Here is a 24,754-nt window from a genome sequence, read left to right on the forward strand (position 1 = left end):
TATTTCAACAACATTTTAGTGATAATTATACAAAACAGATCATTAAATCCAGACGTTTGAGATGGGCAGGGCATGTACTACGTATGGGCGATCCAGAAATGCATATAGTGTGTTAGTTGGGAGGCCGGAGGGAAACAGACCTTTGGGGAGGACGAGACATAGATGGGAGGTTAACATTAAAATGTATTTGAGGGAGGTGGAATATGATAGAAAATGGATTAATCTTGCACAGGACTGGGACTGATGGCAGGTTTATGTGAGGGCAGCAATGAACCTCCGGGTTTCTTAAAATCCATAAGTATGTAAGTATTATACAAAAAGAAGAATTAAATAAAAATATTAAAAGATACCTGGGTTTCAACTAGAGATCTCTTGATCTGCAGTTGAATACTCTACCACTGAGCTACATCAGCTGCCTTTAACATTCTAAAAGTATCAACATTACAATAAAGGCACCCTACAGTAAACAATGAAGACGTAGGGGGAAGTGTCTCTATATCAGTACAGATGAACAGCTATCTTAAAAAAAGTGTACGATACATATATTTAAAATGACATTACTTTGTTTGAAGATCACAGGCGCAGACTTCTTTGAAATATTGGAGGAGCATGACTTTGCACAAAAGTTTGAGAGCTATGGAGTGACTGTTAGCATGTCTCACCGTGAAACGAGTGGGCCCAGGTTCAAATCTTAGTTTGGACAAGTTGCAGACACTAGATAACCATTGAAGTTGATAAAGCCCTGTAAAATAAACCAATTAAAAAAACAGTCTAGGAACACTTTAACAGCTGTTCCTCCAAAATATTATTACATATTTTTCAGAAAATAACACCGTCTGATTTTTGATAAAGAAATAGTTTAACCTGAGGTGATTGAAAAATACAATGCCCTCGTATGCTACTTTTTCCTTTTATTGTTTTGCTCACCCTTAGTTCATTCTTGCAGCAATGATGAACATGAGCTATTAGTTTTACTGACATTACAATAACTCAATTCATCATTCTGTTTCTGTTCATTGCCGTTTTATTTTGGATAGTTTTCTTTATTAAGAATTTATCCATTTATCAATAACAGTTACATCTTGTAGTGTAGGCTTTCAGGGCCGAAGTCTATAGATCCAGATTCGTTTTCCGGGCTGAGAGGCTGTGGTCTGTTGGTTGGTTTTCTACCAGATGTTTTGTCTGCAACTGCAGCAGACATCTTCAGTGGAGTGGTATCCGAGGTCGCAAAACTCTTCTCAGCATACCTGAGGCAACTGATCCTGTGGCTGGTTGTGTGGGCGTATTTATAGTGCAACTAGCGGGCCGAGGCCTGTTGTCGCTGCGGTCCGCGTCACTTTGTTCGCTGCTCCTGTTCTGGGTTCTGTCCTTTTGTTGTAGTGGTTTCTTATCTGTTCTGTTTAGGACCGGGTACCAACACTTGTTTAGCTTTACGCCTTCTTCCTTGCAATTAAAGTTGTTGTCATGTTTATAGATTTCGATCGCTTCTCTATGTAGATGGGGGAAGAAGTGTGTTGTCGTGCTCAAGACCACTTGAAGACCTGTGACGCATTAAGATCAGAAGAAACTACAGTTCAAAAGTATTGGAAAGCACGACTGCTAATGGCTTCATTGCCAAATGCAAGGCACTAGACAACAACAACAACAACATATTATTACTTCATTACTCAGTTGATTCTGTATGGAGTTACGTCGCGGATGGTCATGCAAGTCTCCACGAGCGTCGGCTATTTTAAATCAATAATATAATTAAACAGTTGTGATGTTCTTCTTTTCTTTCCTAGCAGTAATACCAATCGTATTCTACTATGGTTTAACTTAACCGAGACTCTGTAATAAGGCACGTTGAGTTAAACTCATGGTTAGGTTTAACTTAGGTTTAATATAATCTTTAGATTAACCATATTTATAAAACAGGGCCTAAGTAAATTCAACGAGATGACACATCATAGAAAGAAAGCTGGAACTCCAAACTACAAAATTTACCATATTGTAAACTTACTAAATTATATTAATGAAATAATAGTCTTATGAATCGAAGCTGGCACAAGAAGGGCCCAACTGCAAATTACTAGTTATTTTTAACATTAGTTTGTTCGATTTGCAAAACTTCTGCAATCTTCTCCACAATTTGGAAACTGAAATACATGGTCCACTGTTCTTTCTTCTTCAGAATACGAACGTGAATTGTACCCAAATTGGCAAGCCTGACTTTTAATGTACACATAATGTTTACATAAATGTTGATTTTCTATATTAATTTGCAAATAAACCTATTAAAACGCCACAGAATCATGCTTTCTTTATACCTAACACTAGAGAGAGACAGCGGCCTATATTGCTTTGACCTGTGGGGCACAGGCCCCCATATCTTCGCCTATGAACATAGTAACCACTTGACTAACGAGAGACAGACTGAGAGGGAGAGAGGGGGGGGGGTTGGGGAGCCAGGAGGACATACACACACACATTAAATAATTATGATAACGAGGCAAAAAAAGAGCAGGAAACTTTTACCTGGAGCCCTCTCATTTAGAAATGAGATTATTTTACATGCTATAAATCTGCTATATGGACAATTCATTCCTCTTTCCTTTTGAACAAAACAGAACTAAAAATTTTTTATCCCTCCTAAATATCCATCCTTCTCAGTTGGTTTTGAACCCATTAATTTTGGCGAGTATGGCAAAATTTTGACTATTAAGCATGACTCATCTCAATGGTAAGAAATGACATTTCAATAATTATCTGTAAGAATTGCATTTTGGTTTCTTCATTACTCTTGATTGGCCATCATTCAGGAAGCAGGCGTGCTCAAGAAACACCAGAGCATCCCGGACAGACAGAGGTACATCATTGTTCTGGTCATCACCAGGCAGCTGACAGAGATCCACCTCATAAGAGTCACCTGAGATCTCCATCACAATCATCTTCACATGGGTTCTGAAACAAAAAAAAATAAAATATTCTATACCAGACTACAGATATGGCTCTCATACTAAAGTCCACCATGGTTGCTGCTGCTGCCACCCCTACCATCACCACCACAACTTATTACTTTTCCATTTACATGGGCTACTCTTATGCAAAAAGTTCATTGGCACAATGATTAAGTGCAACTTATTTGCAGTCTATAAATAAACTCGCAAAAATGGTTATGCAAAACTGTTTTCTGCATCTCAATGCATGTTCCAGAAGGTATATTTTACTGAGAGACTGCTGAATTTTCTTACTAGTATTTACGTTGCTGACAGAAATTAACTTGTCTTCTTATACTAATTCTTTCATTTTGCTATGAAATGGTCAAGCAATTCTCCATGATCGTTCAATTTAAATCCAAACATTTCACCGAGTTTACTTCTCAAATTCTCCCATGGCCTATAATGAGGATGACTTTACCTTCACTTTTTTTTTTTTTAATTTGCCTGTTGCACAGTAATACAGTATATCTGATCTATTTGTCTCACTTTTCTGTCGGTTTTTATTTCTTTCTCCAATATTATTTGATATGTTAATTTTCTTTTAAGGGCCAGTATTACAAACACCGTTTAAACCTTATGTTCAGTTTAAACTGAAGTTTTTCGTTCTGTTTCGTATTATAAACCTTAACAACCAGTTAATCTTGAGTTTAACTTGATCGGCAGTCCTCTGTTGTTTAAACTGCAGTTCAAGGTTCAACAGTGCAAGATGGTGGTTCTCGCAATAGCCTACACATGGATATTGCAGATGCTTTCCAAGAACTTATGAGTGACGATAAGTGAGTGATCAATATTACTGAACGACTACAGCGGCCAAGAAGTTTTCGAAATAGAGTGCACCACTTTGAAATATAAACGAATATAAGTTTAAAAACAGACTGAAGCTTTCGAAGCAAACAGTCCTAACCTTCAGAATTAGGCTTTATAGTCCTAACCTTGTTTCGAAAAATTGAAACTCAGATACAACATGCAACAGAAAAATGAGAAAGTGCATAAATATGTATTTTAGGGATCGACTTTAAAGATTATTTGAAAAGATAAATTTTCCTCTGGAAGTCCTAGGCATACTGAAATGATGGAAGATTTCGGAGGTGTCCATAAACCTATTGAGCATTGCACTATGTATGGCAGACAGTCTCCTGGTAAGATTTACTATGGGGCCTGATTTATAAACACACTAATAACATCACCTAATTTTACTAGACTCATAAAATTAATTGTATTGTTTGACTGAGTTCTGTTTCATAAACATTCTAGACAACATATAAAATACGCACACTAATATTTATTATTTCATTACTCAGTTGATTCTGTACGGTGATCATTCCTATTATGATTTTTGTAACCATTCAGATAAAGGTAGATAAGGTAGATAATAATAATAATAATAATAATAATAATAATAGTAATAATAATATCTTCATTTTCAGTGACATTTTAGTCTTTGGGATGATAAAATTCTCATGTGGCAGAAACAGTTCTAGATAGGTTGCAACTACTCATCTCCACACGAAGTGTAGTACAGTGAAACCTGTTCAAGACGGAAGTGACATGGTCCTAAGTTATTTTCCGTTGTGGACAGGTTTCCATGTTATTCAGGTATGAAGTTAAAATAAAATATTTTATCATTTGTATAAATGAAAAACAAAACTGAATGCTGCAAATTATAGGAATTACAAAATATTCCAATATTCCATTTAACACTACTGACATTAAATCAGCTTCATGTCACTTATTTAATTGGTTAATGATCTTGATGAAAATCTCATTTCCTGTATAAATTGTGTCTTAACTCACTCATTAAGCACTATAAAGTTTATTAATTACACTAAATTTAATATCTAACACTATACTATAATATTGTATTGTATATCACAGCACATTATTTAATTGGACTAGGAGCCTACAAGCCTTGAATTCTGAATTATCTAATTTCTTTGCCAGTTCAAGGGTTTGCTTTGCAGAATAGGTCCAGAAATTGGCATGATCTTTGAAAGGGCAAGAAGAATCCACTCCCACAACAGTTCATTTATTTCTATGTAATCAGTTGTTTTCTGTTTCCTTTTTATATTTTTTTTTAAGATTCAAAAAGGAAAAGATTCAAAAACGGGCTCTCAAGTATTGTCAGAAAAATTCACCATTAAAATGGGACACACTCACGGACAGGAGAACGCGAATTCGATTATGCGCACTGTTCAAAACATACAGAGGTGAGCCTGCCTGGAGAGAAATAAAAAATAGGTTGCAGCCGCCAAATTACTCTTCAAGGAACGACCACTCATATAAATTGAGGGAAAGAGGACAGAGAACGGACACTGGAAAGTTTTCTTTTCTCAATCGTACTATCAGGGACTGGAATGCTTTACCTGCAGACTTGCTAAAGGCTTTACCAACAACCAAAAATGTATTTAAAAATAGGCTTAAGGACTTTACTAATAGACGGTAATTATACACAATATTTAAAGGGTGTAAATGATATGTTGTTATTGAAGTGTTGTATCAGTGAAGAATTATGTTGTGTCAGTGAAGTGTGTTGTGTAAGTGAAACGTGTTCCTGTCAGTGAAGCTTTATAGTTTATAGTGGCAGTGCAAAGTATTTGAACAGTGAAATGTTTTTGAAGTATTAGTGAAATCAGAATAGAATCAGTGAAATGTGTCGTAGTTCCAGTGCAGTGAGTGAGTGACAGCGAAATGAGTGTAATGTTGAAAGGTACTTGTGCAGATATGAACATATCATACTCGTGGGTTTTAGTTCGAACATAGGTTTAAGGTACAAATTAGATTTACTTTAAATGTTATTTTAACTGATCGTGCTTCATTTAATTTAGGATGTTCCCTGTTATTGTTATTATTATTAATTATTGTTAGTATTAATTATTAGTATTATTAATTGTATTTTTTATTAATTGTGTTTATTATTGTCTTTATTTGAGTGTAATTAGTTACAACTGCCACCGGGTATATACCCATTGCAGTGTGAATAAATACATACCTTATTGACCGCAAGCCACTCACTCATGATACGGCCTTTATTTTTGAAAGTGTTCAGTTACACCTGAGTTTTCCAGTCCTAAATTTCAACATTATTTTACATACGCTTCGTTTCTCATTTTCCTCAATAACTTTTACTTCATCAGTTAATGCTAGTGGAACATTTTTACGCAGCCTTTTTTTTTTATCACGAAATCACTAATACACTTGCGTTCTACCCAGCTACGACAGTATACAGAAGTGAAGCATTGAATATCTTTGAAGGGACTCGTCTGCCTAGTCATTAGGGAAATAAAATTTATGACCACCAGGCCAACACACCCTCATACCCTCGAAAATTTTGCAAAGAAAACTTGTTTTTATCTTAGTGGCTTACGTATTTCGTACATTCCTTGAAAGCACATAATGTTTCAAAATATAGTTTACATTAAAGTAGTGTGTCCAAAATATTATTTCCGTTTTGAACATTAGCAGACAGTTTCCGTTTTCGCGTTGGACAGTTTCCGTTTTATTCAGAAAAAATTACACATAATACATATGAATTTCGCCGGGACCAATAAATTGTTCCGAAATAGACAGGATTCCGGATTATTCAGGTTCCGATTTGAACAGGTTTCACTGTATAAATTGAAAATCAATTTTGTTACAACAAAGTTCTGTATATCTGTGTCACCTACCAAATATCAAATATAAACTATTATTTTCACTCACCCATTGACCATCTTTGCCATCGTCTTCACAGCCTCTTGGGACCATCTGTCATTAACTGGTCTCACCCCAAACATTGAGCAATGCAGAGCGATAGCTGGGGTATGGGCAAACTTCGGTGGAATGCAGCGCAATCTGCAACATTGTTAAACTGTATAACAAATGTTCACAACACAAATACAAACATTGTGACTGGAAGTAATGTTCGTTTATTTCACACATATTAAACACATTAATGAAAATATTATGTACTTCATTTATACATTCCTAATTTATATTTCATATTAATATTTTATTTTGTGTACCATATTTACTCAAATAAGACATACATTTTTTCTACCTTTTTAAACAAAAACCAAGATGCATATTTTATTCGAGAAAAGAAAACAATAGGGGGCATACTAGCTCAGACTGACAGACATGTATTCGCTACATTGATATTCGTTTTGTTTTCATAACTATTACCAAAATAACATCATTGGCATCCACTATTGTGTGTTGTAACACAGCTTTATTTAGCCATTTATTTATTTAAATATTAATTTAAAATTATATATTTACTTATAGTAATTTCTTTACAGTACATTATACAGTTACTGATTTTTTATGTTGTTGTTCTTTTCTAATGCCAGGCATTTGACAATAAAGTCATTTGACCTCTTGCACTCCAATATTTTTCAAAGATATACTGATTTTTTATTTCCTTATTTATCTAGTTCATTATTTATTTATGTACCAACTGCGAAATTACAGGTACTGGTATGTTAAAAAAATAATCCTATGTAATATAATTTGTTTTCATAAACATACGGATAAAAAAAGTGATCGAAGAAAAGCCTTGGACATATTCGTTTGAAAAAAAAAAAAAAGTATATATGTTCCATAATGTTCACTTTGCAGGATTGCATACAAATACAATTTCAAAATGTAATGTATAACTACAATGCTTACTTAGTGGTTGGAACAATTTGCGTGTTTCCATAGTCAATATACAGAATATCAGCCATTTCTTCCTTGGTCTCACCAGATTCAGGTATGACAGCTCTAACACGAGCACGATACCATTTCATGTCCTCATGATACTGGACCATATACAAACCATCTGAAATATACAGAGATATACAAAATATGTGGCTTTTGAACTGAAATAGTGTTGTTGTGTAGTTTTTGAGTACTTGTATCTTTCTGTCTACATGTAATGACTCCAATATTTATGAATTTCATATTGATTGTAACTTGAGTTGTGTGGGCTATACTTCCAGTACATTATAGGCCTATGCATGTAACACAGAAACTGTGTTTTGAGAATTATGTGTACTTTCTGAATGAATAGATTTTTCCTCATCATATGTTCTATTGGGCTATGTTTCCTTTTTAGCCATTTTCTCTTCAAAATTCTTTCAAGTCCCTTCAGATGAATCGAGGATCGTGAAATGAGGTAAGAGACCCACTGGCTTCGAGCACATACATCTAATTCAATCAGATTCATCACACACTGCAAGAATGTGTAAATCACGTTCCTCTGACTTCCTTTCATTTATTAGTTATTTGGATTGTTAATTCTTAACACAACTATATGATGACTACGCAAATCTGGCTCCCAAGTAGTAGCTCCCTGCAAAGCAGGCTTGAATAATTTCAAGGAAAAATTGTTCCGGGGCTGGGTATCGATCCTGGGACCCTTCGCTTAGTGCGCGAATGCTCTACCGACTGAGCTACCCCAGGAACCATACACGACACCATCACACTAAATTGTCACACATCAGTTACCTACAGTGCTCTCTATAACAGTGTTCAAATAATAATAAAAATATGCACTAAATTATTATAAATATAAAGTACATATTTTTGGTATAAAGTAAATGTGTAATTTTTATTTACCTTTCATTACACTTTCTGGTGGTGTATTGAAGACGTCCACATGTTTCATAAGTTGTCTGGAAAGATTTTCTAGAGCTGTAATATCTTTAACACAGTGGACATAAAAACTGGATGGGTCACGCAAGTGACATACAGTTACTACATTTGAACTACCTATAACAGAAAAAATTCCACGAGTTACGTTCTGATATTGAACAAATAAAAGTTTGCTAAGTATTTTACTTTTTCTAACAAATAAAAGTATTTCAAATTTTTTTTGTCAGAAATTAATCCCAACATAGTGATGAAGTTTTTATACACATTATTCACATTTAATTCCTGAACTTTTGTCTTAATGTCCTTTCTCTTACTTACCTCTAACAGTTCTTGAATTTTGTGAATGTCTTTGGATGTTAGGTCTCCTGGAATTCTCTTTCTGATTTTCTACAGGAGGTGACACTTTCTCCATAGGACCCGATAATGATGATGTACAGGAACTCATAGACACAACTGAATCTGTTTAATGCATTATTCGTTATTTAAGAGACTATATGTAATCTCTGATATAAATGCATAGGAAGCTTTGGGCAACAGACATAACAGTGACTTCCTTGTGTAAGTTACAGTACTTATAAAATTTAAAAGTACAGCAACCACATTACACATTGTTAACACAAGTTGTGCCCACTCAACATAACCATATTAAAGTATCTTTTGGTGAAAGTACATCGAAAATAAGAGGACCTATATCCTGGCTCTTTCGCAGACAGCCACTACTTTTTCCATAAAAAATAAAAGATACATATAAAATGTTAAGTGTACTTTAGTATGTTGCAAGCAATATCGTCCACTGCTAGCACAACAGTAGCAGCAGGCCACTATGCCAGCCTTTTTTTTTTTTTACAGCTGTAATACATCATAGCAGGTTCTATTCTTTGATTTAAGAGCATTTGCACTACCCACAATGTTTGACAGTTGAATAATTGAGTAATTAAAAAATGGAATGTGTCTTTAATAGAGTATGTTGTGTGAGTTAGTATTAAAGAATTTATTAAGACACTGGAAAAGATTAAAAAACGGGCTCTCAAGTGTTGTCGGAAAAATTCGCCATTAAAATGGGACACACTCTCGGACAGGAGAACGCGAATTCGATTATGCGCACTCTTCAAAACATACAGAGGTGAACCTGCCTGGAGAGAAATAAAAAATAGGTTGCAGCCGCCAAATTACTCTTCAAGGAACGACCACTCATATAAATTGAGGGAAAGAAGGCAGAAGACGGACACTGGAAAGTTTTCTTTTCTCAATCGTACTATCAGGGACTGGAATGCTTTACCTGCAGACTTGCTAATGGCTTTACCAACAACCAAAAATGTATTTAAAAATAGGCTTAAGGACTTTACTAATAGACGGTAATTATACACAATATTTAAAGGGTGTAAATGATATGTTGTTATTGAAGTGTTGTATCAGTGAAGAATTATGTTGTGTCAGTGAAGTGTGTTGTGTAAGTGAAACGTGTTCCTGTCAGTGAAGCTTTATAGTTTATAGTGGCAGTGCAAAGTATTTGAACAGTGAAATGTTTTTGAAGTATTAGTGAAATCAAGATAGAATCAGTGAAATGTGTCGTAGTTGCATTGCAGTGAGTGAGTTGACAGCGAAATGAGTGTAATGTTGAAAGATACTTATGCAGATATGAACATATCATACTCGTGGGTTTTAGTTCGAACTTAGGTTTAAGATACAAATCAGATTTATTTCAAATGTTATTTTAAGTGATCGTCTCATTTAATTTAGGATATTCTCTGTTGTTATTGTTATTATTATTATAAATTATTGTTAGTATTAATTAGTATTATTATTAATTGTATTTTTTATTAATTGTGTTTATTATTGTCTTTATTTGAGTGTAATTAGTTACCACTGCCACTGGGTATATAAACATTGCAGTGTGAATAAATAACATACATACACATTTATTAAAAGCATGGTAAGTTACATGGATGAAACTAGCTCACCCCCAATAAGTTCCCAAGTTCCAAAAACAGTGGAGTCTTTCGATAAGCTGTGCGGTATTTTCAAAGTAAGAAGATATTATTGCTTTTGTTTTGAAATTAACGACATAGTTATAATTAGGGGGCAGATGTTGATGAAAAGTCATCTTCTTATTTTTCACATTAGGATGATGCCTATTAATATAGAAATCCTTTTTATGTTAATATCAACGTAAAAAATTAATTTCTTATATTGTATTTTTGCAGTTTTTGAACTACTAGTTCACTTTTATATTTGTTCGGCATTTTTTGGTCATTTTTAATATTTTGAAGAACTTCTAGATCATTTTGAATGCATTTCACTTTCTTCTTTACATATAGGCCACCTTTCCTCCTATTTTATAATGCAAAGACACAACGGCAGTAGAGCAAAGCAAACTGCTACACTGCAAGGCACTCTCACACTGTTCTGCTGGCTGGGCAAATTTCATCACCCAGTCACCTCTCAAAAGTGTCCCCAACCCCACATCTCGTACAAATAAAGTAATAACACCACTTTCCGAATTCTAGTATGCTATTAGAAGGTACAGTCAACAATAAATATTAAGCAAAAGTGAAGTAGAACAAATCCTGAAATTTCATCATTTTTATTTAAATTCTTTAAATTTTAAGTCAATTGTGCTTCAGTGAAAATTTACTCTAAGCGAATAAGTTTTAACGTGCTTCAATACAATGCCATTTTGCAACTTTTTATTCTGATCCAAAACAAATACTCGAAAAAAAAATTAAAATCTTTTCGATCCACTTTATTGTACAGCAGTGGCAAAAAAAACCAGACCAACCTTTGTAGCTGATTTCAAAGTCTTGTTCACTCCAGAGCACGACAGACTCTGGTAACTAAGACTTTCGTGGTTCGAATCCTGCCTGGGAAGGAAACTTTTTTTGTTCCTTATTCAAATTTATTCCCAATACTTTTCGATTGCTGGTAAAATTCATGTTCTGGGAATAATAAGTTAATTAAGTAGTAAAATATCGCTGCAATCGAAAAGTATTGGGAATAAATTTGAATAAGGAACAAAAAAAAGTTTCCTTCCCAGGCAGAATTCGAACCACAAAGGTCTTAGTTACCAGTCAGTCATGCTCTGGAGTGAACAAGGCTCTGAAATCAGCTACAAGGATCGGTCTGTTTTTTTTTTTGCCACTACTGTACATTCAATATTAAATATACAACTGGTAAATTAATATGTCATTATAAGGTGAAGGAAATGCGTAAAATGTTAAGTTTACACCAATGGCACATTTTATTTTATTGCAACATTACCGTGAAAATTTGATACTTTGCTCAACACCAAAAAAAATTAATTTAAAAAAATGATACGCGAAATTTGAAGAAAATTACCACCATAAAAACACAGCTCTGCATATGTGTGTGTGTCTAATGTCTAGCTACTTCACTTGTGTGATTTGGGTTCTGCATACTGTAGATAAATGGCAGGACTGTGATCCATTTTCAAGTTGCACACCACTTCGGCGTGCCATGTTATGCATAATGTGTACAGTATCTGTGAAGAGTTATGTCTAGTAGCGAAGCGTGACAAAAAATTTTTGGGTAAACTGGGCTGAAGGCATGGTGATCTAGGCCGTGCTTTACGTCGCTAAAAGGTAAACAAAATGCGGAAATGCTCCTGTTTTTAATTAACTAAATTCTAAATTGACCTTGTCCCATCTTCGAAAATATCTGGGAAAGTTCAGCTTACCCTGCCTACCCTGAAGTTTCGTCACTGGTTATGTCGTATACTGGGGTGAAGGTATGTGTAAGTGTAGTGTAGGGAATGGGTGAGAATGATGATGATGGTGAGGAAGAGAGAAGAGGAAAAAACCCGGTACCAGCACGTAGCCTACTCCTGTCGAATAGCATCAAGGGGACCACCAGGCTTAAAGTCCCCATCCGACAGACGAATCACTATCAACAGTGACATATGCTTTCTCTTCATAAGCACTGCAGAGAGATTTGGGATTTATGCCAGGCATATTGGTGCACAATTAAGTGATTAGAAATTGTGCACCGCCTTCTCTCCTAGTCCCGAAGTAGAAATTTTACATGAAAATTTCTGACTCTGCTGGCAATCGAACCTGGGCCGGCTAGTCTAGAGGCAGATGCGCTACTACAGAGCTAATTTGGCGCATTGCTTTGCATATATCTAAAAATCAGTAGGTCATTATAGATGGCCTCACCTGATTTCTTCATTGCTAAGATAGCCGAGCATTGGATAACAATACTATATAGGGCCAGCCCTAACTCGTTAAAATGATTAGAAACTGATTTCTAGTAATTATTATGTATTAAACAATCACACTATCACGTTATGATAAACAGTCTATAATATGACGTTTGATCTGGCAGGTCTCGTGTTGTGCTTGTTGTATGATGACAGAGCTGGAGACTTGCGGACAAGAAGGAACTATGGAGAGCAATGAAATCATGAACTTTAAACAATTATTACTCTAAATCTGATCGAAGGTATATTAGCAAAACCGATGTAATGTGAATCCATTAATTTTTTATACACTACTACCCAAAGAAAGTCCCAAGGCCCATGGGATATATCATTTTGGTTATATTGGTATTTAAAATATTAAAAAAACCTACCAAAATTAATTTTTTGGAGAACTAGAGCCTATTAAAAAAAAGCCAGACACATGTCCTCTCATTTTCAATGTATTTGCATTAAAAAAATTACCAAAAAAATCTGTGACAGCAATACAACAACTTCTGGTTGCGAGCCTAAGGCTCTTTTGCAACTAGTAATGAACATAAAATAAATTCAACATTTTCCCTATTTAACTGTGTTCACTCGATACAGAAACAAGTCTTAAGGTTAAATTATAATAGAATTATGCACATAAAATTAACTGAATGGCAGGGCCGTAGCAAGGCAGCTGACAGGGCAGCTGTCAGGGGCATAGGATTTAGAGAGATACAAGACAGTGCGTGTTATTAATATGAAAAAAATTACTCACATATCACAAAACGAAAATATATAAAACTTTATTATTATACTTTTCAAGCAACTCAGCTCATGTGTCTCATCTTCTTCGAGGCTATAATATTTTGTCTGGACGCATATAACATTTAACTTACCATAACTAATAGCGACTCAGTCTTAACACATTATAACTAGGCAACTTAAGTGTGAATGCCTCATGTTGTTCTGGGTGGCTAAAAAGCCGTGACCTCCATGAACTAAGTCGCGTGAAAAGAGATACAGGCTAACGGTCTTACTAATAAAAACTCTATATACAGACGTTTTTATCATAATCATCCTATCACATCATCGGGGTAATGTAACTCCGCCTTCCAGGCCCCCCAACCTCAGAAGTGAGTTACAACTAAGCCACGGCCAGGAGAGAAGACCAGAAATGTCGAAAAGATAACCTGGTGGCATTGGATTAAAAAAATATACAGACGTTTAACTGTCTTATACGTATATAATGAGTAGTTCGTTTATAAGTCATGTGTAAATTCCCTACTAATAATCACTACATACATCGTGTATAACAGTATAACTGTTACACAGCTACGTCATAGTTTCGTCATTACTTCATTACGAAAGGTAATAGAATATCTGAGATTCTTATTGCATCTGGTAGAGCGCTCTAGTGTGCCGTGTTAAGAATCGATAGTACAACTGGCTCTGATCGATTACCACACTATATTTTGGTCAAAGAAAACAAGCTACAGCAATAATATTCTACTTATTCTGTGCTCTTTGGTGTGTTCTTCTGTGGCTACCAGGCATCCATCATCATAAAATGACTGTCGATATGAACAGCTGTTAGAGGGGCGGCCATTTTTTCTCTATATACAACGCTTCAACAAGGGGTTTCGTATATATAACTACTGCAAAGCAATTCCCATTGTATAGTTACAGCCTGTTTATACATCCATTGCTTATGCATGGTTTATTAGTAACGTTTTCTGTCTCAACGCTGCATAAGTCTCGTATAAAAACTATACACGGTTTATTAGTAAGACCATAAGAGAATAACAATAATTTACTAGTGTACGTATGGAATCTGACTGCAATTTCTCTCTTCAGTAGTATTCACATATTCTTATTCACTGTAGGGATATAGTATGATAGAATATTTATAATTCTAAACACAACTTTGTTATATTTGATGAATCAAATATTTGTTATCCTTTCATTATATGACAGTATCTAGTGGAGAAAGTTTTAAAAATGATCAACAGATGCTGGGATGCAGAAAATATTTGCTTTCAGGGGCACCATTGCAAAGCTACGACCCTGTTTAATGATTATATCAGCTTCAGTATGAGGCCAATTTCGTATCCTAGCAGCAATATCAAGTTAACATAGACTATGCTAACAAGAAAGAAAGAGAATGGGTCTGTGATTAAGTTATTTTTCATAATGAAAATAAAACTCATTATGATTACAGTGAAACCTCTCATTTACGGACATTGAAGGGACGTAACAATCTGTCTACATCTGGGAGATGTCCTTTATTGGGATGGAGGCTCTCCAATCTAACAGTAAATTTATAATATGCATTATGTACCCCTTCACGCTTTAAATGAAATGTATTACTGTAGTTTAATACTAAATACAGTATACTACAGCAAATTCTTTGCAACTATGAACTACAGTAGATAAGACCGAAAAAGGAAAATACAGTACTGTGCCATGCAATTTTGTTCTAGGTCTACAGTTACACAGTACTGTAATTTACAGTTTTCAACTTAATCTTTACGTTCAGGTGCCATGTCACTCGAAACAGAACAACTGACTGAAGTGAAGAGAATAATCCTACTAACCCTATCATGTGTCGAATACAATTTCATGATCGCGGAAACCTCAGACCCATCACACAGGTTAAATTTTATAACTTCGTTTATCCACCCACTTCCAGCTAACAAGGGGTAGCCAGCTGGACTAGTGGTAGCCTACGAGACCCTTACTGTCTTCTTTCATGTTAAGGAATTTTTGTACAGTTATCAAAACTAAATTTTCCATTTTTGTAACATAACTAGGTCTTGAAAACCAAGTTCTGTCCGCAGTCAGGAAGTAAAGCAAGCGTTAGGACTGTGAAACAGCTGTCCGTTTCCGTGTCTGAGAGTGTCCGTAAATGAGAGTTAAATTTATCATTACTTCAATATTATTCAGTTGGGACATAAAAATCTGTCCATATTTGAGGAGTGTCCGTATCTTGGGGGTGTCCGTAAGGAGAGGTTTCACTGTACTTGTTCGCACAACTTTGCAGATATAAGATAATACAGAAAAATAATCAACAATATGTATAAGTTTACATCATGCACACATACATTATATATTATACTATATCTAGCATGAAAACATAGAATAAAATTATTATACAAGATAAACTATTTCAATATCAGATCATTTATCCTCAGTTTCAGATAGAAGAAAGCAAATCCTATTCACATCTATTCATCCTCTCTTATTGCAACATTAAAACATAATACTGTGTCATGCAAAGTGCATTAATGAGTTTAATGGAATCAACATACTTCTCTCATTATCCTCTTCAATAGGCTCTACAATAACATCAGGAGGCAGGTCTGCAGTTTTAACTAGAGTGTAACGCTGGATACCTTGTATCTCTAGCTCACAATGGTTTTCCACTTTATCCATAAATGATTCATCCACAATGAATCTGAAATGAATACACAAAATCAATTTTCATCACTCTAATTTGCTCTACACATAAACCATTATACTGTTTTAGAAAAATTGCTTTGCTATTAATTATTTTATATCTTTGAGGTGTTATTTTAAAGCAAGTTTTGTAGCAGCTAATAAGAAAGCAGTATGTATCTCTACTTTTGTATCAGTTCCTCCTGTTGCCATTTTTATAAACAAGATAATTGGTTATTTAATCTGTTAATTCCATGAGTTCTATTAATTCAATACACAGAGGGTTAAGGCAGATAAAAGTAAACATTTCTAACCTGTAAAAAGTACAAGAAATCTCATGTTTCCACCATCTGTTGTGCTCGATGTGCTGACCACGGTTGTGTCTATCATCCAACAGCACAGTTTCCACTGAAAGAGGCTCCTCCTGAGATGAGCAAGGGGAATATCTTGCCACACTCCTCTACAGGCTTTCCATAGGCCTTCAATAGTTTCAGGCCTCCTACTAGAAAGCCCTCTCTTCAGTAGACCAAAGCCACAGAAAGGAATCATCTTTATTCCAGTTTCAGCTTCCATTTGGCGGAAGAACAGCAGCAATGATTTCGTAGTATGACTGGATGCCTTGTCCATATGAATGTAAACTTTACTAGGATCTCTGCCATAAACTCATGGGGTATCTTGAACGTACACTGGTCTCAACACCTCCTCTTGGAAGTAAACTGCATTGACCTTAGCTCTGTTGGCTACTTTCTTAATTTTTAGCTCACCCCAGGAGCAATAACCAGCCACCACCATACACCCTTTAGAAAAATTTTCCTTGCATTGTCTTATCAAATTAGAGTGGCCTTTTTTTCTACATTTCTGATAAAATATGGCTCAAGGCTAAATAATTGGTATCATCAAGATATATCCATGCTTCATCTAATGTCACCACTCATTGCCATCTGTTGCCTGCTAGATGCTATTCATAGAGCTACCTTGCATTTGTGAACGGTTCTTGAATGTGTTTCCCAGATAAGTGGTAATCACATCCTTTGTGTCGCCTTTGTAAATTTAGATGATGTGTCCGACAGTTCAGGCCTTCCTTCTAGAATGCTTCTTTGTGTTGGAGAATTTTCCCTCGGAACTTTAGACTTCACTTCCTTGATTATGCTAGGAGTGAGAAAGGATTGAACTCCTTTTCTTTTAATTTTTTCCGGCCGCCCTCTTTATTCAGGGGCTTGACTTTTACATCAATTAATCATCTTACTGATGGTGCTTTTAGAAACAATTATTCCAGATTCTTTACATTTTTTTTATTATGATGAAGTAGGTGCATTTACAATTTAAAGGTCAAAAATGTAGCCTTCCCAAAAAGCCATTAACTTCATTCTCACAGAAAGCTCAAGGAGCAGCTACAATAGACGTATTGCAAGAGAGATATCAACCTATATTATGTATGAGTCCCAAATCTTCCATGGTAGTGTGGTAACACAGGGTGCATGCTAAATTCATTTACTTTTATCTGCTCCAACCCTCCGTATTTCAAAATACTTTTAAAACCATTTGTAATCTTCCTTTTGTTATGGAACCTACATACTATTGATCTACTGCTCATACAGCTTCATAATACATAGTGTTTTTTTTTTAGTTTATGTTCCACTGTTGCAAGACTTTGACGTGGCAAGCAATGATGCATCAATGCTGTGCAGAAGATAAAATTAACTCACGATACTCCTTAAAATTCTTTCGTATCAATTCAAAGCCTATGACTCTAAGACTACATTCACAATGACATTTTAACGTAAACATAATATTCAGAAAGAGATTTTTTAACACATACATATTCCATTTCTATTTGTTTTTGATAGATGATATCGAATTTTGGAGAAGAGTAGATAGAGCATTCTTGCTGAAGCAATGCATCTTGTTTATATTCCATTTCATTCTTATACTGCAAGCATGACTTACAGCAGTGTGTCAACGAGAGCACAGGTGTGCCTCACTGGATATATGCATAGTTGAGAGTATATAGGTCACACAAGTACAAGTCACTGGTGAACACATTAGACATTGAGGAAGAAGTCCTACAGTAAGTTTCAGGCTGATTGGACTCTTGACTTCTTTTGTAATGAAAGAGGAGATGATGTTCTTTGTTTGGTACGTAAAAATTATTTAGTTACAAAGAGAAGCAGTGTCAAATGCCTGAAATTAATTATTAGTCGATACAGAATGATGTAATCAAATTTTGTTCTTTTTATTGACATTACATAGTAGTAAATACATGTAAAATATGTCTAGTTTTGGACATATTTCTGATATTTGGAAGAAGTTAAAAGTGGTTTTCATTCCTAAACCAGGAAAGAAACTACTAGGACCCCAAATCTTACAGATTTATTAGCCTGATCTCTTTGCTTCTTAATTCTTGAGAAAATGCTTGACAGGTACATCAGAGAGGAGATACTACCAAGAACTCACTTTCTACAACACAATTTTCGTATCAGCAAGGCAAATCTACAGAGATGGCATTACATAGCACACTGCTATGTCTAGAGAAAGCAATAAAATTCAAGCAAATAGCATTAGGTACATTTCCTGACACAGAGGAAGTTTCTGATAGTCTCAAAAATACTTTATTTTAAAATCTCTCCAAAATAAAGTGGTCAATCAAACCATTTATCTATGGATCCATTCAATTCTAAGCAATCGAAGAGTTACAGCATCTCTGCTTGGGGAAAACAGAGAGGTCACCATGGAATTGGGTTGCCCACAAGGGGGAATATTATCTCTTCTGCTGTGGTGCCTTGTAGTGGACGAACTACTGGAAAAACTCAGCAGAGACTAGTGATGAGCAATGGATGATAGTCGAAAGTACAAAAAGGGGGAAGATCATTCGTAATATTATAACTTTATAAGGTAGCAGTTCTCAACATGTGGTGTTTTTCAAACATTATTTTAATTAATGTTAACTTTATCACTTTTTTTATTTTTTTTTTTATCAGCCTTCTGGAATATTCTTTGTTTACCTCAGACTTCTGAGACACAGAGTTTAACAAGAATGAGTTCGCATGAATGATTTCTCTTGACTTAAAAGTTTTGCATATCTATTCGATATTTTTAGCTTTTTTTTTTTAATACCAATAATCTTCCGGGTCCAACTTTAACTGTGATCACCGTTCAGTACAAGCCTGAAGTAACGATAAGAAATTAAACTTGTGATCTCGCTGAGTTACAGATGGAGAATTCGACAGAAGTTTCGTCCAGTATCTTTGGTACTATAAAAAGCATCTTTAATGTTTGATATTAAAATTAAGAGAATATTATTCTTTCTGCAATGGTAAAAACAATTGTATAAAAAATGACAAATAATAACAATATGCCCTCAAAATAGAAGAGGAGGCTGATAGAATTACTATTAGAATTATCTTCTGGTTCGAGCTTAAAATAGCGTTGCCTATCAAATCCCTCTTGCAGTTCCAGCATAAGTGACCATGCCGTGTCGAACCTTGAACCAAAGGAGAGGAGAAATAAGTGAAGATCAATAAAGATGGCTATGCAATGTATTCCGAGTAATTATTCCTGGACCAGCAATGTATTCCGAATAATTATTCCTGGACCAAAGGCTTTGGCTGGCTTAGTAGATTTTGTTACACAACATCAAGTTAAAATGAGTAATCCATTTAGTCAGTGAATAAAGAAAAAAAAGTTGTAGTTTCTCTTGCCTATAAAAAAAAAAAAAAAGATCAGTGAATGAAGGGAAATATTTTCTCTGGAATGATTACTTTACAAACTTCTTTATACTGTTGGCTTGATTTCTCGCAATGTTATGGCGCGATTTTTTAGCTACTTGCTTGTATTCTAGAGATTATTCCAAGGTGAAAGCTGTAAATAACTCTGCATCGACGATGTATGGCCACATCATGAGGTTAAAAAAAAGTTGTCATTTCTGTCTAGATGTGCAATACACAATGAAGAATACAATAGGAAAGCCTAGTCGTAATGTAACTCAATTTATGAAAGAAATTGTTCTAGTCTTTTCAGCTACACTGGGAGAATTCACTTATGTTTTAATTTCATAGAATAGCTGTAGTGATGAATGTCATGTTATTTATTATCTTGCAAATATCCCGTTTATTATTTATCAACAGGCACTACTCGTTAATATGATCATTGCCAATCATAAAGTATCGGTAATTTTAGCTGCATATTACATTTTCTGCTGTAGGCCTAATTAGCAGAAATGTAGATGAACTGAAGGAAGTACACAAGTAAATCACACTCTTGCACTTAGCAGCTATGTAGATAGACTGAAGGGAGTATAGAAGAAACAAGTCACCTGACAGAAGTGTCCATTACATCTCTGCCATCGATCAGCAGATGGCATGGGAGATTCTGAACTTCAAGTAGCTTTTCTGTTATGGCAGAGACCTCAACTTTGTCAATAAAGGCCAAGTCCTTGGCAGTCACGGCTTCCTGGACCAGTTGTTGGACCTCCTGGATGTTGGAGGTCAGTTCCTTCGAGACAGACTCTAAGCTGCTTGCAGTCTCAGTCTTGCAAATCTTTAGCTGTTCCATAAGACTCTCCTCCAGGAGTTGCAGCATTCCGTGAAGGTGCAGAAAGTGACCTATCACCTCCTGTTCCACAGATTTTGTCTTGCTACTGGTCGCTGTAGGTAAACACAATGCCTCTCCCACTTTCTGAAACAACCAAGTTCGCATGCTACAATGAAGGTGGTTCAAATGTAACACAGTAATGGATTTTTAACATGGAAAAGAACTGAAGCTGGGATCATGTCACAGATTTACAGGATATAAAAATTTCTATCCCTGAACAAGAGAGTTCTAGGCAACATTTAAGGGCTATTTCTTGTCCCTATGAGAATTCAACCCTCCTAGTCATCATTCTTACCTAACATCAGGAGCAATACACAAGCCTCCATCCGAGAAATGCTACTTAGACTAGATGGGTAGCATCATTGCAAACCATATTACGTTAAAAAAATTGGATTTTACAAGAGAGACAAAAAAATACTCCAAGTATGAGTGAAATAAGAAGAAATATGCCAGAATTTGAAGATTTGATTATCCTGAATTTAACATGAAGAATGAAATCATTTCACGGTTAAATTCGAAGAAATTACTGTAAGGGAGATGTTCTGGACATTATACAGTTTGGTCTGTTCACAGTAATTGTAATTGCTGTTCTATACCTGAAGAATGTGTATCTTCTAATAAGGTACAGAAATTAAATAAAATCGAAATTTTCAAAATCTATTACAGAAACCTATTATTTTCTTTGTTTATAGTGCACTTAACAATCTACCCATTTCACACACTTCTTCTAAACAATTTGCATAGTTCCACAACTTCGTGTTCACTTTCAAGGAATATACTAATATACTAATTATATTAGATAAATTATATTATTATCTTCCTCATCAATAAATAGAAATATATAAGAATAATCATACAACATCAATTTGGGTGTAGAATTTCAATTTGTTTAGGTCTGTTCGACCTTTAAAATCTAATGTTTCTAGCATATTTGAAATATATTTCAAATCATTTGCATTATTTAAATTATTATCAAACTTTTTCAGTAAATTTAACACATAGTTTTGTTTAGTTTCTGTCACAGTGCTTCTCAATGGAAAGAGCTTCAGTCAGGAAATCAAATGTGATATTTTTCTCTTTTCAAAACAGGCGTGAATGGTTTGCAAGGCATATGAACATGATAAGCAGGTCCCATCTTTAACTTTACAGTGCAGTTTCCTTCAATGAATTATTGCTTAACATCACCCGTTTCAATTCACCGATGCCTTCACATTTTTTTTTTAATATTCACTTAGTAACTTGAAGACTTCCAATTATTTCCACCGATCGTCAATTGTTTCCTACCAGATGTCACATAGCAGCAATCTCAACCCATCAATAAGGCGGTTCAAACAATGTAAGGTGTACTTTTAAAAAGACTTGTTTTGAGTCAAGAAAGTACACAAATTAAATGTAATTATAAAAACTGAGACCCGGGTTTGTACTAGGGACCTCTCGATCTGCAATCAAATGTTTTACTATTGAGCAATACCACAGCTTACTTTTAATGTGATAAAGTTTCAATACTACAACGAGAAGGAATACAGCATTGGAGATGTCGGGGGAATTGCCTCTATACCATCACAGATGAGTAGCCAAGAAATATTGTGCACATATTACAGGATATTATATTTCGCTCGCAGCTTTGCTACACTCGGCCTGCCGCCTCGCTTCACAAACATCTCTGCTTACAGAATAAAATGTAATTTTTAACACTTGTATCATAAATAAATATTATATGCTACAAATTCAATACAGTATTTTATTTTAGTAAGTTATTTTACGACGCTTTATCAACATCTTAGGTTATTTAGCGTCTGAATGAGATGAAGGTGATAATGCCGGTGAAATGAGTCGGGGGTCCAACACCGAAAGTTACCCAGCATTTGCCCATATTGGGTTGAGGGAAAACCCCGGAAAAACCTCAACCAGGTAACTTGCCCCAACCGGGAATCGAACCCGGGCCACCTGGTTTCGCGGCTAGACGCGCTAACAGTTACTCCACAGGTGTGGACTTCAATACAGTACAGGGCACTAAGCTTTTATTCCCTTTCAGAGGAAGTCGTATTTTGGATTATCTTGTCCAAAAAACCAAGCATACTCGATCGAATTTGAACTTGCAATAGTTTTACAAGCAAGCTCGGAAATCACCAGACTATCGAGAATGACTGAATGTAAAGGCAAAAACTAATGAGGAAAGAATATTTTTAATATTATACATGCTTGGAGTTCACATTTTATTTATTTTATCCGATTTTTTAACTTGCATATGGGCCATTCTGAAAATAAAAGCTAAAAGTTAATGTCCGAGACAAAATATACTGACAAGAAATGTGAAGTCTGCAGAACGTAACAAGAGTCCGGGGTTCATGACGGAGATGGTTTGTCACTGCTGCATGAGAAAGGCGCGCAGCTCTGTTGGGTAGTTCTTGGCCTGTTGACCTCTGCTACCTGAAGGGAAAGGAGGGAACCCAGAGTCTTTGAGAGGAGGGAGGTGACGTCACGGAGGCTTGAGGCTGCAGCTTGACCCCAATACTCCGCGCGCTCTCTCTCCAGTTGCGGCTATGGCTCCGTGAACAGTACGACATGAACGCACTACATCTCACACTGCTGTTGACCCAGCTGCTCACCTGCTCCTGGGGTAAGTACAATACTCGGGCGGCGGCGCCAGCGCAAGGGATTCAGACGGTTAATCGTCCTGTAAAATATTATGAAACAGATCTCTTGAGACGATGATACGATACAGTAGTTTCCTCGTTTTTTCGGCATCGGCGATAAGAATGACTACATTATGATGAGAGGGGAAACGGAAGTAATATGATTCTATGGAGTATGCCTGCTGAAAAGGCAATACGAAGCAGTAATTTTCCGTTTCTTCCTGCCCTGGAGATAAGGATGATTGTCAATTTAAAAACGTAGACAGGAGAAATTGGAGTACCCTCCCAGAAAATGTCCCATCACTGTATTATCTACCTCAAATTTCACTTGTTCTCACTTGTTAGCCTCGGTTTTGGGCGTGAAAACTTGATGCCCTAGTCGTTGGCTAATGCTGGTCTTCATAAATAGTACTTAATGTCAGAGGCGCTAATACAAGTAAAAACAACTTCAACGTAATACATAACGATATGAATAGAAACTAAAAGACCATGTCTGATTTTGGATGTTATATAAGACCCAAGTAGCTATCAGATGACGACTTCTCATGAAATGGAATCAGAAATATTATGTGATATTTGTGAACAAAACGTTATAAGGCAGATTATTTCCAAGTAGTTGTTTTCACTGCACTTTCGTGTGTATCACTGCGTATAACGTGAAATATAAACATTTTATAATGCTGCTTAATGGAATCCGAACAAATTAGGATCTAGTAGCCTAAATTCATATAAGTGACAAACTTTAAAACAAATTAAGGGTTCAGAACCATAGTGGGCCAAGCGCCATTTACTAAAACCGTAGAAAACAAGGGTTAAAATGAAGTTATTACCATAATCCAATAGAAACATATAGCAAGTAATATAAAGTATACACATTAAAACTAAATGATATATCAATCTTCATTAAACTATGGTATTCACTTAGCTTTAACCCCTGCTTTCTCCGTTTTTAATAAATGACGCTTGGCCCACTATGGCTCTGAACCCTTCAAATGTTATTTTCATTGCATGTTCAGATTCAAGGAATAGACCTTGCTACGCAGAATGTAAGACTATTTACATATATTACAGGCATGTCAAACTTTTACCTTCAGAAACGGTTCTCATATAACTTAACACAGAGTTTGTCATCAGCTCATCACACTTCTTCTTTCCGGAAAGCTTCAACATTTTAGGTTTTATTGTTACTACAGCAATATCTCAAAGAACTCAGTATCGGCAAAATACGGCAAAACGAGTAAATGTGCTGCAATAAAAATGCTGTTCTCACGTGTATTATGCCCCTCGCCCAACAGACCGAACAAAAGTCTTACATG

General features: G+C 35.5%; 2 protein-coding genes across 5 annotated transcripts in view; one reads left to right on the plus strand and one right to left on the minus strand.

The window, feature by feature from the left end:
• Positions 1-24,754, minus strand: part of qin — a 256,680-nt gene that overhangs the window by 51,088 nt on the left and 180,838 nt on the right. For all 4 annotated transcript variants that reach the window (XM_069832744.1, XM_069832733.1, XM_069832725.1 and 1 more), the window contains 7 exons: positions 20,525-20,886; positions 16,086-16,231; positions 8,913-9,053; positions 8,559-8,711; positions 7,629-7,779; positions 6,681-6,812; positions 2,781-2,943 (listed from right to left, as the gene is read on the minus strand). In XM_069832744.1, the coding sequence (XP_069688845.1) occupies positions 2,781-2,943; positions 6,681-6,812; positions 7,629-7,779; positions 8,559-8,711; positions 8,913-9,053; positions 16,086-16,231; positions 20,525-20,886 (1,248 nt within the window). The remainder of the gene's footprint in view (positions 1-2,780; positions 2,944-6,680; positions 6,813-7,628; positions 7,780-8,558; positions 8,712-8,912; positions 9,054-16,085; positions 16,232-20,524; positions 20,887-24,754) is intronic.
• The window catches only part of LOC138704662 (uncharacterized), a 40,196-nt gene continuing 38,738 nt past the window's right edge, over positions 23,297-24,754 (plus strand). The window contains exon 1 of the mRNA XM_069832777.1: positions 23,297-23,422. Within this exon, the coding sequence (XP_069688878.1) occupies positions 23,368-23,422 (55 nt within the window). The 5' untranslated portion in view covers positions 23,297-23,367. The remainder of the gene's footprint in view (positions 23,423-24,754) is intronic.

This window comes from Periplaneta americana, chromosome 1 (genome assembly GCF_040183065.1).
Source record: "Periplaneta americana isolate PAMFEO1 chromosome 1, P.americana_PAMFEO1_priV1, whole genome shotgun sequence".
NCBI lineage: Eukaryota > Metazoa > Arthropoda > Insecta > Blattodea > Blattidae > Periplaneta > Periplaneta americana.